Consider the following 25528-nt stretch of genomic DNA (forward strand, 5'->3'; position numbering starts at 1 on the left):
AGAATGGGGAAAGGCTACTCCAGAAACAGACCTATGCTTAATTCTTCCAAATCTGAGCACGCAGGTACACACACGCATGCACGTGCACACACAGACACACATATACAGATATATGACAACACTGAACAGTGGCCCTATAAAGAACTACTTCAGAGTTTCACTAAAGAACAAATACTTAGTCCCAGGCATTAATGACTACGAAGTGGTACACTGCACAGAGGTGTATATGTTCATTCTAAAACGTGGATGCCTTTATCCTTTAGACGGATAAAATATTCATCAAAGACAAAAACTGATCTGAATTACTGGATAAAGGCGAGGTTTGTTTGTTTGATTTTTTTTTTTTTTTTGATTTTTCAAGACAGGATTTCTCTGTGTAACAGCCTTGGCTGTTCTGGAACTCACTGTGTAGACCAGGCTGGTATCAAATTCACAGAGATCCACCTGCCTCTGCCTCCCAAGTACTGGGATTAGAGGTGTGCACCACCACCTGGTTTGCTTTGTTGTTGTTATTGTTGTTTTGAGACAGAGACAGAACCTCACTGTGCATCCCTAACCAGTCTGGAACTTGCTATGTAGACCAGGCTGGTCTTGAATTCAGGGAACTCACCAAGACCCACCTGCCTCTGCCTCCTAAGTAGTAGGACTAAAAGCCTTAGGCACCACACCAGACTTAAGTTTGCTTTGTTTTAAATTATGTACGTGTGGTGGTGGAGGTGGTTTGAGTGCAGGTGCCTGTGGAGGCAGAGAGGGTGTCAGATTCCCTGGAGCTGCGGTAACAGGTGGTTCTGGAGCAGAGCTCTCGTCCTCGGCGACAGCAGGACACGCTCTCCTTTGCTGAGCCGTCTCTCTCCAGCCCTCACACGGAACACGTTTAATTTTAGCAGGTATCGAGAGATAACTTTCCGGTAAGGCTGCAGGGATTCACACTCCTACAAGCAACATGTGGAAGTGCTACATCCTCACACATTGCTCAGCGCTGAGTTTAGAGAGAGCTTAAGGATTCTTCCAACCCAAGAGGAGAGTTCACTTTAGGCATTTCCATATCTACTAGTAAAGTTGAACATGATTTAGTGTTTATTACCCACTTATATTTCCTGTTCTTTGAATTTCTTTCTTCCACATAGAAATTTATGTTCTTTCATATGTCTGGATATTGGTTATTTCTTCTAAAAAAAAAATATATATATAATACATATTCACGCACACACACACACACACATATATATATATATATATATATATATATATTGGGGTTTTTTTTGAGACGGGGTTTCTCTGTGTAGCCTTGGCTGTCCTTCAACTAGCTTTGTAGATCAGGCTGGCCTCAAACTCACAGAGTTCTGCCTGCCTCTGACTCCCCAGTGCTGGGACAAAAGGCGTACGCTACCACGCCAGGCCCAAATATATTTTATGATCCCAATGTAGGTTCTCTATTTTTCTTGCTAAGCGCATTTTACAATGTATTTTCATTTTAAATGAATTTTTTACATTTTAAAATAGAACTATTGAAAAATTAAAGCTGAGCCAGACATGGTGGCACATGCCTTTAATCCCGGCACCTGGGAGGCAGAGGCAAACCGATCTCTGAATCTAAGGCCAGCCTGGTCTACAAAGCAAGTTCCAGGACAAACAGGACTGTTACACAGAGAAACCCTATCTCAAAAAAAAAAAAAAAAAGCAAAAGCAGAAAGAAAAATAAAAGCTACTTATTACCACATATTCTCTCAAGTTACAATAGCACTAAAACCCAAAACTCTTACCACTACCAACAGCTAACTAAGCAGCCTTCTAAGCACACAGCGATGTCCTGCACACAGAGATCACTACCTTTATTCTCTAGCATTTACCCAGCTTTGCTCCCGCACCTCCTGATATCAATGTGACCAACAAAACTGCGTGGTGTGAGGGATCCCAGCACCCTCTACACCTTGGCTAGGACTGGGACAGCTAAGACATGCTTCATGGTTGGTTGTGATTTTTGGAAAAATAGGCTTTAAGATGTTTTAACAGTTTCCATTAATACCAATTTTAGTGTGGCTTTTTATTTGTTTGTTTGTTTTTTGAGACAGGGTCTCTCTATTATGTAGCTGTGCCTAGCTTTTAACTCACTGTGTATACCAGGCTGGCTTCGAACTCACAAAGCTCTTCCTCCCAAATGCTGGGAATAAAGGTGTGCACCAGCACACCCCCAATTTACAGTTTTTGCTTTGAATGAACAAATACCAGTATATAACCTGCATCTTTAACACTCTTTTTCTGTTATTTATAAATATACTAGTATAGGTAGCAGAAAGCATGTGCAATTTAAGAAGCATTACAGAAGGGAAAATGCAGTCACTGCACAGGTTAAGCATGGGGTGGAGATGGCTCAGCGTTCACCAGTCCTCGCTGTTCTTACGGAGGACTGGAGTTCAGTTTCCAGAGCCCATCTGACATCTCACAAGCACCTCTACTCCAGTTCTAAGTTAGAACTTCTGGCCTCCAGGGGCATGTATGTGGTGCACAGGCACACACAATACATAAGCAAAACACACTCATAAAAAAGAAATCTTTTGAAGAAGCAGCAGCAGTATTATTATTATTATTAGTTAAGCATGGACTAACAAGAATATTATTATTATTATTATTATTATTATTATTATTAGTTAAGCATGGACTAACAAGAAGGACCAGCAAGTAAAGGTGCTAACTGTACCATGCTAACAAGCTGAATTTGATCATCAGAACCCATATAAAAAGTCAGATGTGGTAGCACACATCAGTGATCCCAGCACGTCTATGGAGAGACAGGAAGTAAAAACAGGAAAATCATCTAGAAGCTCACTGGCTAGCTATGGGAGTTCACAGCACAGCAGGAAAGAGCAACCTGCTTCAACAAATGGAGGGAAAGAAACAACTTCCAAGAGTTATCCTCTAACTAGCACATACATACTATGCTTGGGCACACTCAGAGTTCTCTCTCTCTCTCTCTCTCTCTCTCTCTCTCTCTCTCAGTTCTCATTCTCTCTCTCTCATTTAAAAAGAGGAAAAGAAGCACAGCTTTCAGGTAGCTGAAGATCACATATGGCCTACCCAATCCAATCTCACCTCTACCAGGAAATGGTGTACTAGAAATTAGTTTTCATTCTATACAAATCCGTTTCCTTTTCTTTCTTTAACAGCTTCATAAGGGTCCCTGGTATGGCTTTTCACGGCTTACTTATTTATATTATCATTGCTACTTTTTTAGTCAGGATCTCACTGGACAGCCCTGGCTAGCCTATAACTCAGTATGTAGACTAGACTGGCCTTAAACTCACAGCGGTCCACCTGCCTCTGCCTCTCCAGTGTCTGGTGTGTTTTTAAAGCTCATGCTGGTCACACTGCTCTGTGATACCCTTCCAAACCATATTCTCACTGAGGCTCACACTGATGCTGTCTAGATGCTGTGGCATTCCATGGTCTCGGTGCTGTTGAGCAGGACTGGAGATCTTGAAGTTGAGGGTCATGATGGACATCCTGTGTACCTAGCGGAGAACTGTGGCACCATGTGACACAGACTCCAATGTGGATGTCAGGCTCTGGTTTTAATCTGCGCTTCTCTGATTATCCGAGAGGTTAGAGTTCATTATTATTATTATTACCGTTTACTGGCTATTTCATCCTATAAAATTCCTATTTAAGTCTTTGCCCATTTTTCTCATCACACCAGGAAATTTGGGCTCCTGGTGGCACAGGCTAGACTCCTCATGCTCTGTTGTCCCCATGCCTCTTGCTATCCCCCTAGCCATGCAGATGGATAGCATGTCTTCTGCTGCAGAAAGAGCCACAAGGCCGCCTGTACATTCTGGGGCCATTCTTAAATCACGATGTCATAACCATCCTCTTACAGTCTGTAGTTTGACTTTTCAATCTCTCTGTGGTATCTTTTGATTAAAAAAGGAGGAGGAGGAGGAGGAAGAGGAGGAAGAGAAGAAAGAGGAAGAAGAAGAAGAAGAAGAAGAAGAAGAAGAAGAAGAAGAAGAAGAAGAAGAAGAAGAAGAAGAAGAAGAAGAAGAAGAAGCAGCAGCAGCAGCAGCAGCAGCAGCAGCAGCAGCAATGAAGTTTAAAGTGTCCCAACTTATAAATCTTTTCTTTTATGGTTATTGTTGTACTAGTCACATCTCTGGCAATTTAAGAAACCCTTCCTATTTTGAGATGGCAACACCTCCCTGTAAGATCTCCCAAGGACACTACAGTTTCTGCCTCTCACACTTGGGCCTAACAAACCTGAAGTTAACTTTGGTGTCGGTTTTATATATTTTACATAGGTACAGGCAGCTATGCCAGCACCCTAGTCATGTGCCATCTCTCCTAAACCAAGACCATATGTAGTATGTGTGCATCTGAGCTGGCCTTCCTGGGCCACCTGTCCTTGCAAAGTGACCTATTCTCAGTGATGACAGCCTTATAATAACTCAGTAACTCGCCAGACAAATTCTCCCATCACGTTTTTGGATCTCCTGATCTTTTGTACTTAAGACATTGTGATGGCTCAGTGGTTAAGAGCATTGCCTGCTCTTCCAAAGGTCCTGAGTTCAATTCCCAGCAACCACATGGTGGCTCACAACCATCTGTAATGAGGTCTGGTGCCCCCTTCTGGCCTGCAGGCATATACACAGACAGAATATTGTACTCATAATAAATAAATAAATAAATATTAAAAAAAAAAAGACATTGTGAAATTCCATTTAAAAATATTCAAAATAGCAGCTGGGCATGATGGTGCATGCCTTAATCCCAGCACTTGAGAGGCAGAGGTAGGCAAATCTCTGTATTCAAGGCAAGCCTGGTCTACAAAGCGAGTTCTAGAACAGCCAGGGCTGCTACATAGAGAAACCCTGTCTCAAAAAAACAACCAAACAAACAGAAAAACAAAACAGAATCAAAATAATGAATATACCAAATCTATAAATTAATGTGCAAAGAATTAAAAAATATACACTATGTGTCCTTGTCTAGTAAGGAAATATATCAGGTACACTCTATGACCACAAAAATAGAATAAGCTGCCAGGTGGTGGTGCACACCTTTAATTCCAGCACTTGGGAGGCAGAGGCAGAAGGATCTCTGTGAGTCTGAAGCCTGCCTGGTTTACAAAGTGAGTTCCAGGTCAGTCAGAGCTGTTACACAGAGAAATCCTGTCTCAAAAAACCATAAAACAAAAAGTCCTGTTTGGTAGTGAGATTGGTATCAAGCCAAAGTTGTAAATTATAATCTACATCCCTTATTTTATCATCTAATAACAGACATATTATTCAGCCCTTAATAAAATGTAAAATGTATACCAATTTTTAAAATACAAAATTAGTCCTTATTTATTATTAGTTTGCAGTGTTAGGAATCATCCCCAAGATCTATCACACGTTAGGCAAGCGTTCTACCGCTAAGCCCCACCCCCAGGCCATTAAATCAGCTTTCAGATCATGTTTTCTAGGACAGTGTATTTGTCACTAAAACAAAAGAAAGTGCTGGCCTTACCTTGAATGAGAGGACTGTAACGAGCCAGCAGCTTCGCCCTTTTCTTTTCATATCCTTTCTGAGTGATGTCACCTAAAACAGCCATGGGAAAAGAGAATGTCATTACTCATACAGCTCCAAAGAGGTTTGTGTGTACGTGTGAGAGTGCACATGTGTGCAGATGGCCGAGTGTGCATGCATGCATGTACACATGGAGGCCAGAGGTCAACCTTAGGCACCTCTAACTATTCACCCTCTGTTTTGAGACACAGTAGGCTGGAGCTAACCAAGAAGGCTAGGCTGGTTGACTGCCCAGTGAGCCGCAGGGAGCCCAGGGAATATTTTCTTCTCTGCCTCCCCAGTGAGTCCCAGGAACCCCAGGGACTATTCTCCTCTCTGCCTCTCCAGCACTGAATTTTAGGCATGTTCCACAGCTATCTTTTTAATGTATGTTCTAGGGATCAAACTCAGTAACTCGTGCTTGTGCAGCCAGCATTTTACCAATTAAACCATCTCTCTAGCCAGTTCTAAGATTTTTAATTAAAAGAAATGGAATCTTGGGTTGGAGAGACAGCTCAGTGAGTAAAATTCTGAACAATGACAAGAACCTGAATTTGGATCCCCAGAGCCCACTGAAAGCTTGATGTCATAGCGCACATCTTCAATCCAGCATTCCTATGATGCAGTGGGAATCAGAGACAGCAGAGTACTTGGTTCTTACACAAAACTAGGCGTGCTAACAGGGGATCTTCATTATTTTTATGAAGATTTTAGACCAGAAATGTATAGTGCAACAATCCTGATTACTAAATCATAGTTCAAATGTTAATACAGTTTTGACTATTACCACTTTGGGGGATTTTCTAGTGTTTTCTAAGCCTTCCTCCTTCATCTTCCACTTCCTTCCAGACAAAAAGGTAGAAGGATGCTGAGTATCTAAAAAACACAGCTGCTGAGTGCCCAGACAAGTATTTCCTTTAGCAGAATTCATCGTGACTAGGGTGTGTCAGGATAGAAACAGACACCTTGGAGTGGCGGACATTTCCATGAAGCCTCACTAAAGTTCTAGGTGTACTGTAATATATTCTCCTGTACAAGGGAGGCCTATGCCAGGGAAGGTCAGTCCTGTGGGACAGACAGGCAGTCGCTAGAGTATAAGCTGGGCTCACAAAGCCCTTCCCACTAGCCAGTCCTTCGTCTACAGCCTGGGCAATCAGGTAGTCGGGTATCTGTATGTCACTGTCCTCATGAGGTTCTGCCCCACCCTCACAAGCAACCTGTTCTGTAGTCCTGAGTGTGTGCACAGTAGAATATCCCCTGCCAGATGTGTGTGCGCACACATGCGCATGTGTATTTCTTTGTGCTTATATATTTTCACTTGACCTTGAGCTGGTATTATTCCACAAATAAATCTTTCTCCTGTTGCTGTTGTTTTTTCCACTACGTGCTCCATTTTTAACACCAACCCATCCTCAATGGGTGAGCAAATCTGATTCACTGCTCTGACCTGAGGATACTTGGAGAGCCACCATCCTCATCTCACCACCCATAGTATCTTCTAGAAGGGTACTATCATTTTACTGGCTACTCAAATCCCAGCTCCCACGACCACCACCACTACAGCACACATAGGGTCATGGGGACTAGTCTCACTGGGTTCAAGGTAATACTTCATGATTTAAATTATTAAAATTTCAATTTATGCTGGGTGGTGGTGGTACATGTCTTTAATCCCAGCACTCAGGAGGCAGAGACAGGAGGATCTCTGTGAATTTGAGACCAGCCTGGTCTACAAGAGCTAGTTCCAGGACAGTCTCTAAGCTACAAAGAAACCCTGCCCCCCCCCCGCAAAAAAATTCAACTTATGTATAATGTTAAAGCATAAATATTTTAAACATATATTAAAACTATATTTACTCTAGAATATATTCAAATGTAACTAATTTAAATCAAAAATTTAAAAACTAAGACAGGGTTTCACTATGCAGTCATGGATCTCCCTATGCAGATGAGGCTGGCCTTGAACCATGCACCTCTGCCTCCTGAATACTAGATTAAAGGCATATATCACCATGCCAGCTATAGTTCTGTCTTAAAAGAAGGTTACAATGGTGAGAGTACCAACGGGCACAGAGATTAAACATGTCAGGTTCCTACTTGATGCTCATCATAAAAGTGATCTCATTTTGTCACCTGACACAGAACCAGTCACAGATGCTCACATCACAGTGAGGATACATCCCATGAACCCACTCTAAGTTACACGAAACCTTACTCAAAAATTCATTTAACACAGAGATTCCAAGTATTACACCTTAGCCTGGGCTTCAAGCACAGTGGCTTCCAGCAGGCTACTGTCAAAGAGTGTCACAAATGGAAAAAGACCAAGCGGCAAAAGGTCTGGTTGCTACTAGGTACGTGTCACTTTCAAACCAACACGAGGCTGAAACATGCTAAGTCAGACCACTACGTCCGTAATCACCTGTGTTCTGTTTTCACTGTGACCTGCTGCCCGCATTTTCACATGCCCACCACGACTGACACCGGGGTACAGCCACAGAGAGCAGGTAGGATCTGAATGGACTCTAATGGAATCCTGGCACAAAGCTGGCACCCCGGAGAAGAGGGGACTCTGTACAAGTTTTCTAAACCCAAGTTCAATTCTCTTTCACAGAGAACAATAACACACAAACAAAGGCAAACAACAGAGCCTTGTTCCCCAATCATTGTGCCAAACTGGTGCGGCCCTGATAGGAGCAGATAGCGCTGTTTATGCCCGAACATCCAGGCATCTGTGGGCTCTGGAGAGAATCCCAGCCTACCACTGGGCAGTTCTCTGGTGGTCACAGGGCAGGCAGCTGCCCTTCCAGACTTCAGGTAGGGACAACATGAAACTTCAGCTGGTCGCCACTGCTTTAGAAACAGACTTAGAATCCCAAAGCCCAGTAAGGCACGAACTCATCAACGTGTTTCAAGAAAGTCGTTACCAGAAGCACTGAATTACTCTACAAAGGCAGGTAGTAAATGCTGTGGTGATAGCAAATAAATGGACGATCAGAAAAAGACATCAATATCCTGTCACGCATCTTTGCTACAGAATCTGTTGGCTATGCAAAACATCCTGGTACTTGCCATACTGAGGATGGATATCACGGATTCATGACCTCCTGTCAAGAAAAAGAGAAAGCTGAAGAACAATATAAAATGATCCTACTCTGAAAAAAGTAAGCATATGTGTGTTTACATATACGTGTACACACATACACATAATAGAATTCTACCTATTCTGTATGGCTGTGCCACAGCCATACAGCGTGTGCATGGGACCAATGGCCACCATGTTGGGCATATGAAAACAATGGCAGCTGGTTACGTATGAAGACAGAATATAGATGATCACTGACATGATATATATACACACATATACATGCACGTCAATGCGAATTATGTGCCATGTGCAAAGACTATTGCAGGGAGGAACAACACAGCATTAATTCTGCCTATTTGGCTTCAGACAGGGTGTGAGACAGGTTTCTATTTTTATTTCGTCACTTCTAAACGCTGTAATTTTTAGCACATAACCGTGTGCCCTTTTGTATGGAAGAATGTGTGGCAGGTGATTTGGCAATGCTTTGGTGACACAAGAAGTTACTGAAGAAAACTAGGTAAATTCTATGTATCATTTCTGAAACTTCTTGTGAAACTATTTTTTTAAAAAATAAAAAGTTAAAAAATATTTGTGGAAACTGTATAGAATTAGTATTATTTCTTTTTAAAATTTACTTTGATCTTATATGTACGAATGCTTGCCTGCATGTATGTATGTGTGTGCTCGATGCGCTCAGAAGCCAGATTAGGGCATTGTATCTCCTGGAACTAGTTAAGGGTGTCCGTGAGCCACCATGTGAGTGCTGGGGATCAAACCCAGATCTTCGGCAGCAGCAGCCAGAAAGTGCGCGTAACCACTGCACCATCCATTCAGTCCTACATTTCTTCTTTCTTTTTAAAAATATGCTTGCTGACACCTGCCAGCCGTACCTAACAGTATAGAAGACTTAGGTGTCAGGAGACATTTACATTATAAATGTGACTTCTTTAATAACTATGGGACAAGTTATCACTTCACTGAGTCTGAACAGTCAGTGTTTATCAGAAATTGATTCATTTTATCAAAAGCTATTGAACATGCAGAGTTCTTTAACATAAAGAAGCTCTTAACACTTGGGTCCACAGAAACACTGCCACTTTCATTCCTGACTAGTAATTGGTGTCTTGGTATATAAACCATAGAAAATGACTCAGCAATAAAAAGGAATGGATTACAGACAGCTTAAAATTACATATATATGTATATGTACATATGGATGGATTGATATGGATAAATCTCTAAGATACCAAATGAAAGAAGGCATATCTTCGTGATACTAAAATGACACGGATGGAGAAGACATCCACAGCTGCAGGTTCTTTGGGCTGGGCTGGAACTGTAAAAGGGTGGCCGAGGGCTAGTTCCAAACACAAGGGTCTAAAGTCATAGAACCCAGAAAGAGAATCCACCTTACTGCGCAGCTGCGGTATGGACAGAGGGTCAATACTGAAAAGTGGAGACTGAGCATGCTTCCAGAGCTCTTGCAGGTCTAGCGCATCCATTTTTGATAAAAAGACTTTGTACATGTTAAGTTTAATAAGCATCTTCTTTTATCTCAAAGTTTTTAAAGACATGGAAAATGTATTCACCAAATGAATATACACACAGGGGATTCCACTTATGGTAACGGCAGAATTATTGAGCCCTTAAAAAGAAAGGCTTCCTCAATGAAACAACTAGGAAGACTTCATTTTAATTTTGTTTTGTTTTGTTTGTTTGTTTGTTTGTTTCGAGACAGGGTTTCTCTGTGGTTTTTGGAGCCTGTCCTGGAACTAGCTCTTGTAGACCAGGCTGGTCTCGAACTCACAGAGATCCGCCTGCCTCTGCCTCCCAAGTGCTGGGATTAAAGGCGTGCGCCACCACCACCCAGCTTAATTTTTTTTTTTTAATCTGAAGAATAAAACTAGAAAAGAAGTGAAAAATCAGAGGCTAATTTCCTGCTGTGAGAGTCTGCCAAAGAAAAGTCGAAAGCAGGTCACTGGGCTAGGCTGAGCTGTAACAGATACAGAGCTCCAAGCTCACCAAAGGAAAGGAGCCCTGGGAAGTTCACAGAAAACAGAGGATCCGAGAAGTCAGCAAAATGGTTCAGTGGGTGAAGCCTGGTGGCTTGAACCTGATCCCTGGAGTTTACGTGGTGGATGAAGAAAACAGAGTTCTACAAGTTATCCCCTGACCTCCACAAACACACACTCCATGGCATGCACGCACACGCACACACACACACACACACACACACACAGACAGACAGACAGACAGACAGACAGAAATGGTCTGGTGCTCACTTTAACCAACTTTATCCATGAGCAGATAATGAGAGCTTGGCTTGCCTGTGCCCACCCACATGCCTAGGCAAAAGTGAACCTGCTATGGAGAGAACATGACATTAACTAGAAGCAAAAATTCACACCACAGATACAAAGTCTAGCATTTGAATAGAAATGACTAGGCAGATACAGCAGGATGAAACTACAGCTAAAATCCATGGAATTCAAAAATAACCTTGATCACTATGTTTTATGAATAAATTAAAAAGCATGATTATGAATGTAAATACCTAAACCCAGAGCCTGAAAGATGCCATCTTAAATCCAAGAATGAATTTAATGATATAGGCAAACCATAAATTAAAGATGATCAAGGAAACATACAGATATGCCATCAAAACTGCAAAGATGGATGACGCCTTTTGTAGCAGCTATTTGAGAAGCTGCAGTAAGAGGATCACAAGTTCAAAGTCTGCCTAAGCCACACAGTGAGTTCAAGGCTAACCTAGGTAACTTAGTGAGACTATCTCAGAAGAAAATTAGAAAGAGCTGGAGTTACAACTCAATGGCAGAGTTCATGCCTGTGGACTACTGCGAGGTCCTAGGTTAAACCCTACACCACCACCAAAACAACCAAAGATCTACGTGGATCTCTGGAGTCAATCTAAGTAATTCTATTAACACTGTTGGGGGCGGTTCCCATGAAAACTGACAAGCTGGCTCTAAACCACTATGTGGAAACACAAAGGGCCAAAGTTAGTTGTACCAAGCTTAAAAATCAAAGCAGAATAAAAGGACAGATTTAATGTTCTGAATACAGAGACCTACTATGCTACAGAAGAGACTAGAGTGGCTACTAATACAGACAAGTGGGGGCAAGGGCCAGAGTCATCCTGGCAATGGGAAACGTCGTCACTTCAATGAGTGTCCAGTGACTGAAGAGCCATGTTGGAGTAGAAATTAAATTCTTCCATACCATACACAGAATTAATTTTCATTCACACTGAAGTGTGAACGGTAAGATCAGAGCTTCTTTAAAAAAAAAAAAAACCCATACAGGAGTTACCCTCATAGCCATGAGCAAGGAAAGAACTCCAAACCTGGACACAAAGACACTACTCACATTGGAAAAGATAAAACACGTTAGCTCTCTAATATAGTGAATAATCTCAGTGGTGAAAAGATACAACCATGGGAATGCTTTCTCCTCTCTGAAATGTCGCAGCGGGAGGGGACTAGATGAGCTTCCTGTGACTACTGTAACAAATCACCATGAACTTGGAGACAGACAACAGAAGAAATGTATTTTCATCTCATGGCTCTAGATGTCTGGTATCCAAAATTAGTTCTAATGAGCCAAAAGCAGGTGGCAGAAGGACCTCCCTCCCTCTTGAAGGCTCTGGAGAAGCTTTGCTTTGGCTCCTCCATCTGCAGGCTTGTGCCTGATCACGGCAACCTAGCTTGACACTTAAATGGCCTCCCCCAACCTTTGTGTGTGTCTAACCTTCCTTCTGGCTCTTTCTTCCAAAGACACTTGTAATGGGATTTAGAACCCAACATGAACCCTGCATAACTCAAGTCAGGACCCTTAACCACATCCACAAAGTTACTGGTTGCAGGTTCCAGGGTTTAGGAACTGATAACTGGACCCAGGAATAGGTCCTAAGTATACTAAAGTGAGCACCCAATGACACAGATTCAGATGTAAGCGTGGACATACAGATGTAGACACAGCTGGAGTTTTAGTTCCCCTGCGTCTTAGAAAGGGTACACAGCTTTCCCCGGCATGCCTTGGGCAAGCTTCCCTAGACTAATGCTACCACATCCACGCTGCCAAACTCTGCAAAATCCTATCTTTAAAAGAGATTTCTTGCCGGGCGGTGGTGGCGCACGCCTTTAATCCCAGCACTTGGGAGGCAGAGGCAGGCGGATCTCTGTGAGTTCGAGACCAGCCTGGTCTACAGAGCTAGTTCCAGGACAAGCTCCAAAACCACAGAGAAACCCTGTCTCGAAAAACCAAAAAAAAAAAAAAAAAGAGAGAGAGATTTCTTTTTATGTTATGTGTATGATGTTTTGCCTGCATGTATGTAAGAGCACTGCTTTATGTGCTGGGTGCCCAGAAGCCAGAAGAGGGCACAGGATCCCCTGGAACTGGAGTTTCTGATAGTTGTAAGCAGTCATTAAGCTTATTACCACTTACAAGTCAGTCAGCTGGTACTGAACCTGGATTTTCTGCCAACACAGCAAGTGCTCTTAACCTCTGAGCTATCTCTCTACCTAAATTCTTACTTTTAAACATTTATTGATTTGATACATGTGTATATGACATGCACATGTTGGCCAATTCTCTGACCTTTCCTTCCTCATGTGAATTCAAGACATCTGGTGGCAAGCACCTCTACCCAAGGAACTACCTTGCTGACCCCCGACCAATTCTTATTAATGGTTTATACCAGCTTCACATTTCTAGATACATATTTATAGATACATCAATCTATAAAGTAAAAGTGAGGCTTTGAGAAAAACCCAGGGTGCCCTAGTCCTTCTCCCTCCAGCGATGTGTCCACAGCTAATGCCTCTACTTCATACCAGCAGCTGCCACCTGGGTCAGTGCCCTCTCTTCCTGGGCTCTTCTGTGTCTATGCTGCTAGGTGCTCTCTCTAGCCTACTGAGTGGACTGTGGAAATGCTAGGGCCAGCTTAGCAGACCGCTCATCTTCTATTTGTTTCAAAATGCCCCCAGGAAGCTAATGTTGTAGGATGCAGCTTTAAGTCCCAGCTACGCTGCGGGATGACGCCCTGCCCTGATGAGAGGAGGAATAACAACATGTGGCCCTGCTCACTGAGGATACACTACAGGAACAGGGCACCAGGCAAGAGGCACAAGGGTGATGCTGGTCCCTCACGCTGTTTCCATGGGGATGCGTCTTCTGGCAAAGGCTCCTCACCCCAGTAGATCAGCACCCTACCCCTAAATCTCTTCAAATTTTTAAGACTTAGGTGCATTTCACCTCTCTTGGCATAAATGAAGTTTGGCCTTCACGATAAAAGGTAGCCTAAAAGCCAACAGAAGCCCTCAGAGTGCACAGCCGGATCCACACTCTACCACCCGGGCAGAGGGCCTGGCCTGGACAGACAAAACGGTTGTCCCCTAAGAGAGAGGCCCCTGGAACGAGACACTCCTTCCTTTCTGTCGGCAAGGGCCTGATGTGAGAAACCTAGGCCATCTTCAGGCCTGGCCAACACCACCAGAACAGTCCTGCAACTCCCCTCGGAGTCCAAGTGCGGCTATGTGGGGAAGATAAACATGGGTGCTCCTAAAGAAAGGGGAGAGAAGAGGGTGCTACAATCACACAGGAAGACTCAGCAAGCTGAATGACAGCGAGATGGTTCTACTAGTCGCTCTCAGCTCAAAGATTTGAAACCAGCATGCGAGAGCCGGTCCACGTACAAACACCTTCAAAACCACCGACCGCAAGTGACATGACGCGAGGACATTCAACTAACACACACAGGATACAGTAACAGGCGCACTCTCAGAACACCCAAACCACCAAGCTGCCTAGGTATATCAGCCTTAATCTGGCCCCGACTCGGCCGCCAGCCTCTTCCCGCTTGGCCAGTCTCATCATGGGAACGGGTTTCTCCTACACAAGCACTCACTAGAGAATAACCATCCTCTGCTGCTCTCCCCCTCTTCAGGGAAACGCCAGTCCCGAGGAGGCTAGAGGGGTTGGAAGCTCTCTTCCAACCCTTCCTGTCTACCTGTGCTCCGTGAACATGGTCCTCGGATGGAAAAGACCCTCACCCGCACAAGGACGCCCCCATCTGCAGAGTCCTAAACAACCCCCGGCCCCCCCGAGATTTCTCCTTTGGTTTAAATGTCACTCCTTAAATGCCTTTCTTGTTGAGCCCCAAGGAAACTCAGGCCTGCTGACCCTGAACAGACGCAGTCACCTCACCCACCTGTTCTGCATTGTCTCTGTGACCCTTAACATGACCTATACCCCCGTTCCCTCAGACAGCACATCCGCGTCAGAGCCAACCCCTCAGCACACAGTGCAGGGCAACAATGAACAAAACACCCATCTGTGGCCCAAACCTCTCCTTAGAACTAGACTGGCACTCTGTAATTCACAACGATTCTCCAGGGTTCTGTTCAGACAGGTTTTCGTGAAACTCTCACATCTTCCCGTGCATTTCTCCTCATTCTGCCACAGGCCTAGGTCTGGAGCCTTCATTTCTCACCCTCTCACTCCGCACCCCCAACTCCACCCTCAGCAGTCACTGAAGGCCCAAATCTCCCCGCTTCCTCTCAGTCACAACCCAATCCGAGCAGCCATTCTCATCTGGGAACATGGCTTCCCAGCTGGTTTTTCTTGTTTTTCTTCTGCAAATGAAGCCAGGTGTGGTAGCACACACCTTTAATCCCAGAGGCAGAGACAGGTCAGTCTCTCTGAACTGGTGGCCAGTCCGTTCTAGATAATGAATTTCAGGTCAGTCAGAGCTACATAATGAGACCTTGTCTAAAAAAAAAAAAAAGGAGGAGAGGAGAAAGAGAAGTTAATATATGGAATTACTGGTAGATGTCACTGTTCAACAACTGTCACTGGTTTTTAGACAAATCTTCTCTTTTTAATTTTTCTTTATTTTTGAGGCTCATACATGTATACAATGAAATATATATATATATATATAATTCTCCACTCCAATTTCATTTTTTTTAATAGCCCACTAAGTCCAGTTGCTGTTGCCTTTGTGTGCACTGGCGAGGTGTCACCAATGGGATCACGGGGCTCCTATCAGTACACATCTTCAGAAAGAATGCTGCTCTTCCCCCAGAAACTGCCGCTGCCCACAGCTCTGCAGTAGGGGTGTGGCCTAGAGATCACCCACCCCGTCTATGCCAGAATTCTGACCAGCAGGACTTGCACATTTCATGAGTGCCACAGCCTATGTCCAAAGCACAGCCCTGTAAAGCCCCCTCCCCGGCTTTTGGTGCCTAAATTCTTTCTGCCTCTTCAAGTCTTATGAGAGATGATGTGGCAGGGATCGTGATGTAGAGCAACTCAGTCTTTTATTCTCAGTACTCTGACCAGCTACCCATCTCTCCACTGACTGCCATCCGCTACAAAAAGAAGCTTCTCTGACCAGGGGATCTATGGCTATAAACATAAATACTGAGAGGACTCTTAAGAGTATGACTGCTTAGCAAATTAACAATAGCAGGTCAGTTCTGCCCTAGGATCTGTGACCTCCTCAGCCATGGGCTTTTGATGGGGATTACAGTACCAAGCAGGAACTCCCTCCTGTGGAGTACACTCCAAATCCAGTCATGCCGCTACCACACCAAGGGGCACATCCTGACTGGCCAGCTGGTGTTGTGAGGTCCAGCACTGGGTAAGACCACTAGTGTCTTCTCCCCTCAGGCTGCACGGGACCTTCTGGAACTATGAAGCTAGTCAGTAGGGAGAAAGTCTCTGGTCAGTTTGAAATTGATTTCCCGCCGGGCGGTGGTGGCGCACACCTTTAATCCCAGCACTTGGGAGGCAGAGACAGGTGGATCTCTGTGAGTTCGAGACCAGCCTGGTCTACAAGAGCTAGTTCCAGGACAGGCTCCAAAACCACAGAGAAACCCTGTCTCGAAAAACCAAAAAAAAAAAAAAAAAAAAAAAAAGAAATTGATTTCCCTATGTCCCACACAAAGTAGCATCTTCAGCAATGTGTTCTTACCATGTAATTACAATGGGCAACACAGGACAATGGAAATAACCTGTGTCATTTTGGAGACCTCTGGGGCATTTTTTGATCAATAACTACAATGGAGGTAACCCATGCCTTCCACCATGATTTTCATTTAATAATCCACATATTTTGGGAGTAACATTGTCCACACATGAGGTGAAATTCTATTCAAGCTGTTTTTAAGAGCTGCGTTTTGAGATGAGCTTACTAAGGGGTTCCTAGAGGGCTTCCCATAGATCACTAGTCCTGGTTCGACTGCTCCTCTCCTTCATGCGCCCACCCTGATTCCCAGCTCATCTCTTAGCCTCCAGTACTCCCTCCTCTTTGACTGCATGTATTCTACTAGTTTCCAACTGGATTGTTAGACAGGAGGCTTCCACATGGCTTTTATACACACTGCCTCTGGGTTAACCCTCCCTTCTGCTCCCGGGATTCCCCCATATCCCACACCCATCCTGGCTTAAGCCTCTCCGCACTCGGAATTCCACCTCCCTCCTTTCAGTTCACCTATAACCTCTCCTCCCTCCCTTAGAGTGCACCTTCTCCACAAGACCCTTTCTAGTCTCCTGGCTCCGATCGTGCACCGAGTTAAAGGAAGACATGAAGCTAGGACCCATGTATGAGAGAGGACACATGGCCCTTGCCTTTCTGGACCCGAGGAACCTCCTCACTCTCTATAATTTGACTTTCACCCACGTGTCTGCAATTGTGTTGTTTTACTCCCTACACCTGAGTAATACCCCATTGTGTGTATTACCATGTCTTTCTTATCCATTTATTTATCTTGAATTGAACATTTAGATTGGTTCCCTTTCCTAACTGTCGCGAAGAGAGCAGCAGTGAACAGTCAAACCGGTATCTCTGTCGTAGGTCTAAAGCCCACAGGGTGCATGCCCAGGGGTGGTACAGCTGGGTTATCTGACAGTTCTAGTCCCAGTTACTTTTAAACTGATTTTAAATTGATTTCCAAAGTGGCTATACTGATTTACATTCCCGCCAGAGTTGTAGAAGGCCCCCACCTCCTGCCACACCCACAGTGGCATTTGCTGTCACTTGTGTTTCTGATGGTGGCCATTCTGACTGGGGTGAGATGTGATCTTAATGTAGTTTTTTATTCTCATTTCCCTGATGGCTAAAGCTGCTGAACACTTTTAAGTGTCACCCAGACATTTGCATTTCTTGTTTTGAGAATTGTCTGTTCAGTTCCTTAGCCCATTTCCAAAGTCGGGTTGTCTGTGTTCTTAATGTTCAGCCTTTTAGTTCTTTGTATACTAGACAGGAATGCTCTGTCAAATGAAAAGCCAGCAAAGGTTTTCTTCCATTCTGTGGGCGGCCCCCTCTTTTGCTTCATGTCTTAGCTGTGCTTCATGAGGTACCATTTGCTGGGCTAATGGAGGAACCCATTAGCTCAGAGAGCCCATACCTACGCCTATAAGTTGAAGTGCGGTCACTATTTCCCCCAACAATCTCACAGTATCAGATTCTTATAATTTTATTTGTATTGTATGTAATTGGTGTTTTGTCTGAATCTATGTCTGTGTGAGGGTGTTGGACCCCCTGGAACAGGAGTTACAGACGGTTCTGAGCCGCCATGTGGGTGCTGGGAACTGAACCTGGAAGAGCAGCCAGTGCTCCTAACCCGAGCCATCTCTCCGATCGTGTGTTGACGTCCTTGATCAATTTGGAGTCCAGTTTGGGGCGGGATAAGGATCTAGTTTCATTTCGGTGCATTTTGAAACCCAGATTTCCCACAGTATTCTTTACATTCAGGTTCGCGTTGGCAATCTTAGTTCTTTCACGCCTCCACGTAAGTTTTGGGATCTTTTCTCCGTGTCTGTGAAAATGGTGCAGGAATTTTTACTAGAATTGCACTGTGGTTGCAGATTACTCTGGGCAGGATGGTCATTCACAATACTCATTCTTCCCCTCCATCAGCACGAGCTGTCTTTACAATTTCTAGTGTCTCTCTCTCTCTCTTTTTTAGTATCTCCAATTTTTCAAGTAGAGGTCTTCTGTTTCATTGGCCAAATTTACTCCCAGGTACTTCCTTTGCTGTGTGGTTACTACGAATGGGTTTGCTCCCCTGATCCTCTCCATCATTGGTTTATGAGAAGGCTACTGATTTTTGTATGTTGCACCCTACCACTTCGATGCCTCTCTGAGCCCTTAAGGGTTTCTGGTAGAGTCTTCTGGGGTTTCTGACATAAACAACCACTTCTTCTGAAAAGGGGGATACATTACTTTTTTCCTACTTGTATCCCTTTTATTTGCTTCCCTTATAACACTGTCCTAGCTAGACTTCAAGCACTGTACTGAAGAGAAGTGGAGAGAGCAGACACTCTTGCCTTGTTCTTGATACCTCAGGAATGCTTTGGGGTTTTGCCCATTTAGTATGGTGCTTGCTGTAGATACGCCATATACAAACGTCATTATACTGAGGTATGATCCCTCCATCTATAAGCTCTCCCTGACTTTTATCAGGAAGGGTTGTTAGATTTTTTTTGTTTTAAGGGTTTTTTCTACATCTATGGAGATGATCATGTGATATCTCTTTTTTTTTTTTAAATATTTATTTATTTATTATGTGTACAGCACTCCTTCCATGTGTGCCTGCAAGCCAGAAGGGGCGCCAGGTCTCATTATAGGTGACTGTGAGCCACCATGTGGTTGCTGGGAATTGAACTCAGGACCTCTGGAAGAGCAGTTAGTGCTCTTAACCACTGAGCCATCTCTCCAGCCCCCATGTGATATCTCTTTTAGTCCATGAATGTGTTGGATTACATTGATCTATGTACAATGAACTATCTCTACAATGCTAGAAGAAAGCAAATTTAATCACAATAAATGATCTTTTTATGTGAAGTTGAATTTCATTTTTGAGAATTTTATTGAGGATTTTGCATCTTTTTTCATCAGGGAGGTAGGTCTGTAATTTTCTTTATTGGGCGATGGCTTTATGTGGTTTTCATATCAAGGCAATACTGACTTCATAAGAGTTTGGAAGCTTCCCTTCCTTCTCTGCTTTATAGAATAACTTAAGTGGTATCGATATCAGTTCTTTAAAGTTCTGGTAGAGTTCTGCAGTGAATCCATCTAGTCTCGGGCTTTTTCAGATGGGAGACTTTTTACTTCTAGTTCAGCCTCATTGCTAGCTATACATCTGCTCATTATAACATGCATTTACCCCATTGCTCTTGTGACCATGATCTAACTAAGCCACCTACTTGGGATGCCCCTCTTGCCACCAGAGATGTCCACCACCAGTTTACAGTAACTTCCCAGAGTCCCTCCCTCTCTCTACCAAATAAAGAAAGGCAAAAGGATGGGACAAAACATGCCTTCCTGTAGAACACTAGCTAAAGTGTATATAATTGTGTGTTAGGAGAATTTTTTATTGCTTTGGTTCCACTCTGTTTCTTGTTATTCTTTTTTAATTTATGTGTGTGAGTGTCTTGCCTGCGTGTATGTATGTGCGCCACCTGTGTGCCTGGTACCTGCGGAGGCCAGAAGAGAGATCCCCTGAAACTAGAGTTACAGATGGTTGTGAGCCACCATGGGTGCTGGAAAAGGAACCAGGGTCCTCTGCAAGAGCAGCAAGTGCTCTAAACTGCTGCTGATCCACTTTTGCTGCTGCTGCTGCTGCTGCCGTGACAAATACCTAAGACAACTTAAAAGGACTTAAGATTTATTTTAACAAGTTCAAGTTTCAGGGCTGCCAAGATGGCTCGGCAGACAGAAGTGCTTTTCAACCAAGCCCGACGAGCTGAGTTCAACCCCTGAAGTCCATGGTGGCAGGAGAGAAACGGCTCCCAAATGTCGTCCTCTGACCTCTAAACGCAGACCACGGTATGTGCACATTCAGCCACCATGACACACACACACAACGTTCACAAACATATACATGCACATAACAGTAGTCTTGAATGCAGAAGGGAAACTTCTGCAAGAGAAGGAGGAGGAGCAAGAAAATAGGTGTGCCTTGTTATATTTTGGGGACTCCACAGCAGCGTTCAGCACACCTGCTCTGTAAGAAGACAGAGTTTAAGACCAGAACCTTCTCTGAGGGCCGACCCCAATCAGAATGTAGATGATAAAAACGAGTGATAATTGTTGGACAATGAGGCCGTATTTTATGAATAAAGACAGAATTGCTTCTGTCTAGTCACTGATGTTGTTGAGGGAGACACACAGGATTTTCAAGATTATCCAGGTAACACTAACTATTCCCTGCCTGTGTGTGGCTGAGGGAGGTACACAGACTTCCAAGACTGTCCGGGTACTGGTTCTCACTACTGCTTCCCACGAAGGCAGCTCCGTATCTGCACTGAGTTCTTCCTGTTCCCTCCAATGTATCCAGCAGTGTCAAATCGAAGTGCTAAGGAATTTCTCCCTGATACAAATGTAAGTATTATGAAACTGACATTACTCCATTCTAAACCAGAAGTTTATCTCTCTGCCCTGAATATGGGAAAAAGGGAGCTCCGGGACAGATAGATTCCCATTCCTACAACCTCTGGTTTAGCAAAATGGAAAAATAATGGCAAATGTGGAATATATATGCACGCACGCGCGCGCACACACACACACACACTCACGATTTTTGAAAGTAGAAGAGGAACCCAATCAAGAAAGAAAGGGGTCTATAACCTAGGAAGAGGAATAAGCGAGGCCACAAAGAAAGACAAACATTGTTTAAGCTTTTGCTTAGATGTGGACTCCAGATCTAATTCTCTACACACACTTATCTATGTGACACTGGAGGCAGAAGGGGAACTGTTTAGGGAGAGAAAAGGAACGAGAAGTTGGGGGACAAAAGAGGGTAATGGGATAAATATAAGCAAAGTATAACAAATATGTATGAAAAGGTCACAATCAAACTATTTCGTATGCCCAAAAAAATTAAAGTTAAAAAATAATGAAATACTAGTTTTAGGACTATGACTCATTAATAACACATTCCTTTAATTTATAAATAAAACACCTCCGGTTGCAAAATACATACATTGAGTAAATCTTTACAAGAACCTTGAAATGTCAATAAAACGTTCACCTCCTTTTTACAGCTGGCCAAACCCAAGTTCAGAAATGTTATTAGTCAGTGTCTTGCCAGATGCCAGCATCTATGCGAAAACCCCAAAAGTCTGCTTAACACATAGTCTCTATCACTGGGTACCTCGAAGCCCACCAAGAAAGCTCCGTGACAACAACCACCAGAAATTATACGCTCCAACGTGAGGGTGTGGAAGGCCTCTGTGAGCAGGGCAAGTGTGACTGGCTCTGCCAAGATAGTCACCAGTCTACCTGGCAAAATGAACTGTGTCAGTCTAAGAGGGGGCTAGACGCTGGGACTGCATGGACTCCGGGGTCGCCGGCGCGCTTGGCGATCTCCTTCTATGGACATTCCTTTGCTTCCTTTCTCCACTATAAGCTATTTTTTTCATATTCTTCCCAGGGCACACAATCTTATACCCTTTACTTACATATATACCCTACATATGTCTAAAAGCAACAGTGTAAGTAGAGTTAATTGACTTAGTAGATATTTCCTCACTTGATGTACTCTGGTTCTGTCGCAAGTTGCCAAGTTTTTGCTTCGAGGAAATAATTTTGTTAACTGTCAGCTCCTAGCAAGCACTCAAACACATATAAGCCCATGAAATTAAAGCAACAGATATTATGGAGCAGAGATTAGGAGCGAGCGCTGCAAAAACACAGTTGACGTGTAAAAGCTTAGCTACAACTATGCAGTTTTCCCTGGGGAGCCATATCAAATCCAGTACAATAGAGTTTTTCTCAGAATCGCTCCTAACCACACCTCCAAAGAGAATGAAGAATTCTCAAAGGGGGGGCTGGAGAGATGGCTCCGTGGTTAATCACACAGACCGTCCCTTCCAGAGGACCTGGATTCAATTCATAGCACCCACACAGATCTGATACCCTCTTCTGGCCTCACCGGGCATGCATGTGATATCCAAACATGCAGAGAAAATATACCCATTCAAAGGAGGGAAGAAAGGAGGGAGAGAAGAGGAAGAGAGGGAAGGTAGGTCAAAAATTCACTAAACCAACTTCAGCAAAACATACCAATCTAAAGTTAAAGAACAATATTATAGAAAAATGGGTTCTAAAAGGTCAGAATGCACCGAAGTCTCAAAATCAGAGTTAGCAATCAGATGTACTTCCCCCAGGGCTGGGGGGGGGGGCAGTTTATGGAGAACTTAACTCTTTCCCCAGGCCTCCTGAGAGATATAGCATCCAAATCGAGGGTGCCCCTCACCATCTCTGAAGCTGTCTTATTCCCCTATTCCGTTTCACTCATTTGACTTTTTAACTTTTAAAAATTTCACGTAGAGGGCTGACAAGGTGGCTCGGCGGGCACTTGCCCTCTAATTCGACAAACTGAGTTTATTCCCGGAACCCACAAGGTGGAAGGAAGAACCAGCTCCGTGCAAACTGACCTCGGACGTCCCTACACATGCACTGTGGCCCTTGCTTGCCCCCTAAAAGTGTAAAATAAACGTCTCAAAATCCCCTAAATGAACAAACCTCCTCTTACATGTTAACGTGTTTTACATCTACTACACGAACGCACTTTAGCCTCGCAGTCACAAATCAGGTGTTCTTAGAGCCTCCGTTTTATAGATGAGGAAACTGAGGCTCATGAGGCAGTCTGGAGTTCTAGGGGTGGGGTTCGGTTTCTGCATCCCGGGCTTCCTGCCTGCCCACAGGCTGCACGGCAGACTCGGGAAGCACAGACCACGGCCTTGCACAGCTCGGGCAGTCAGCCGGCCTTTCGGAAGAGTCCGCCTAGGCCCACCTCCCAGGCAGCCCCTCCGGGTGTCCTTCGGAGGCCGGGCACCCGCCACTCTGCAGAAGCTGGCGGGGTATCCAGCGAGCGGCCCAGCGGCGCAAGGTTCCCGGGGCAAGGGATGCCGAGGCAAGGCCGGCAGGGATCTCGCGTGAGGGTAGCCGGCAGGTTCCCGGGGTGACGCTCCCGAAGACGGGGGTCCCTGGGCGGGGTCTCGAGCTAGGGTCCCGCAGCTCTCACCTTCCGACAGCTCCAGCTCCAGCTCCGCCAGGCTCTCGAGCACCTCGGCGGGCAGCGGCGCCGCCTCCAGAGGGCATCCGCGGTCGGCCATGGCCGGTAGCTGAGACGGTCCCACCCCCGGGGCCTGCAGACCCGCAGCGGCAGCGGGCGGGGCGCGGCCGGGGCTGCTGCTCACCGACGCGGGCACGAGCGCGGGCGGCTCCGACTCGGGAGCGCGCCGAGGACGCGCGTGCGCGGCTGAGGGGCGGGGCAACGCTTGCGCGGGTACGTCGGGCAGGGCCCCGCCCAGCAACTCTAAAGGCTCGTTTCCATTGGCCAGTAAGCCACGTCGGAGAAACGGGGAGCTTGGGGGAGCTAGAGGAGCGGTGGGCGGGGGAGAGGGACAGAGTGGCTCTGGATGCTGGCGACCCCCAGTGTAAACTGACTTCAGTGTCCGCCCAGGTGACCCTCCTGCGGATTCCCCAGCCTCTTCCTCCTCAGGAACCCTGCTGGCACGCTTAACTCTGTGGGCGTTCCTGCTGTGAAGTCAGCAAACTGCTTCTGGCATTTTTCTCCCGTCTTAAAGTGTATTTGCTTATTGCTTTTCACAGTAACCCTGGAAGTACTCAGACGTTGACCAAGAAGGATCTCCAGCAGTGTCTCAGACCTTGAGATGACCTTGGGACAGGAAGCAGAGACGTGACCTGTTGGGCCTTAGAGGAATTTTTGAAAGAGCTGTTCCCAGAGCTGGGGGGCATTTATACGTGGTGCAAAGACAGCCTGGTGGCCTGCAGCAGGTGTCATTCCAGACTTTGCCACAGGTCCTGTCCTGGTGCAGACCTCATCGCCTAAATAATAGGGTAGAAGAACAAAAGCCTGGCCTTTGAGTCCAAACTAAATGTCTCAAGAGCTGTACTTCTGTGACTAAGATCTAGCCAGGCCCTTTAGTTCCCCTCAGGTGGCAACTTCAAGTAGGTAAGTAGGATCTCTTCTAGTGTTAATAGCGGGCCCTAGAGTGTTGAAGATTTATGAGCTGGGCTGACAGACTCAGGGAGCTCCAAGTGGTCTTTATAGCTACTAGTGTTGTTCCCAAGCCCTGAGAATGAAGACTCTCACTGTCTTTTTTTTTTTTTTTTTCGGTTTTTTGAGACAGGGTTTCTCTGTGGCTTTGGAGCCTGTCCTGGAACTAGCTCCTGTAGACCAGGCTGGCCTTGAACTCACAGAGATTCACCTACCTCTGCCTCCTGAGTGCTGGGATTAAAGGCGTGCGCCACCACCGCCCGGCCTTTCTAGTACTCTTTAGCCACCCTCTTGGCATGCCTGCCATATCATTCAGCCCTCTCTACAGACATTAAAAAGCCCAGGTAGGCAAAAAAGAAAAAAAGAAAGAAAGACCATTTTGGAGGCTTTTAGTGGGCCTAATATCATCACATCATCAGGAAACTGCCAAGGAAGGTATCCCCAGCTGACTAATTGAGTTATACAGCCAGGATGTGTGGTAAGCAAACGAAAGACTTATTTGTTTACACAAATCACCGGCTCACAGAGGAACCAGCCACAAGCTTTGCATGAAAGTCGATGGTTTCCCATTTCTTCAATCACTGTTTTTTTCTTCCAAAGGAAGTGATCCTGTGTCCTCTTGAGTGAGCGTAGCTGCTCAAGTTCCCTGAAGCTGGTGAGAAAGCACCTGGGATTTGGCCTTTCAGAGCTGGTGCAGGTTGTCTGGCGTGGTGGTGATCATAGCAAGGTGACCGGAGCAAGGCTTCCTGGATCAGGTATCAGGGATTCAGTTGCAGTAGGTTATCTTGCTGCTGGAGTATTTTCATAGTGATTGTAATGTATGCAAAACAGCCAGACTTGCAGG

General features: G+C 44.9%; 1 protein-coding gene across 5 annotated transcripts in view; it reads right to left on the reverse strand.

The window, feature by feature from the left end:
- The window catches only part of Dip2a (disco interacting protein 2 homolog A), an 80162-nt gene extending 56321 nt beyond the window's left edge, over window positions 1–23841 (reverse strand). For all 5 annotated transcript variants that reach the window (XM_057751968.1, XM_057751969.1, XM_057751967.1 and 2 more), the window contains exons 1-2: window positions 23686–23841; window positions 5503–5574 (exon numbers count right to left, since the gene is read on the reverse strand). In XM_057751968.1, coding sequence (XP_057607951.1) covers window positions 5503–5574; window positions 23686–23776 — 163 coding nt within the window. In that variant the 5' untranslated portion in view covers window positions 23777–23841. The remainder of the gene's footprint in view (window positions 1–5502; window positions 5575–23685) is intronic.
- Window positions 23842–25528: the final 1687 nt, after the last annotated feature.

The sequence above is a fragment of the Chionomys nivalis genome, chromosome 19, assembly GCF_950005125.1.
Source record: "Chionomys nivalis chromosome 19, mChiNiv1.1, whole genome shotgun sequence".
Classification (NCBI taxonomy): Eukaryota; Metazoa; Chordata; class Mammalia; order Rodentia; family Cricetidae; genus Chionomys; species Chionomys nivalis.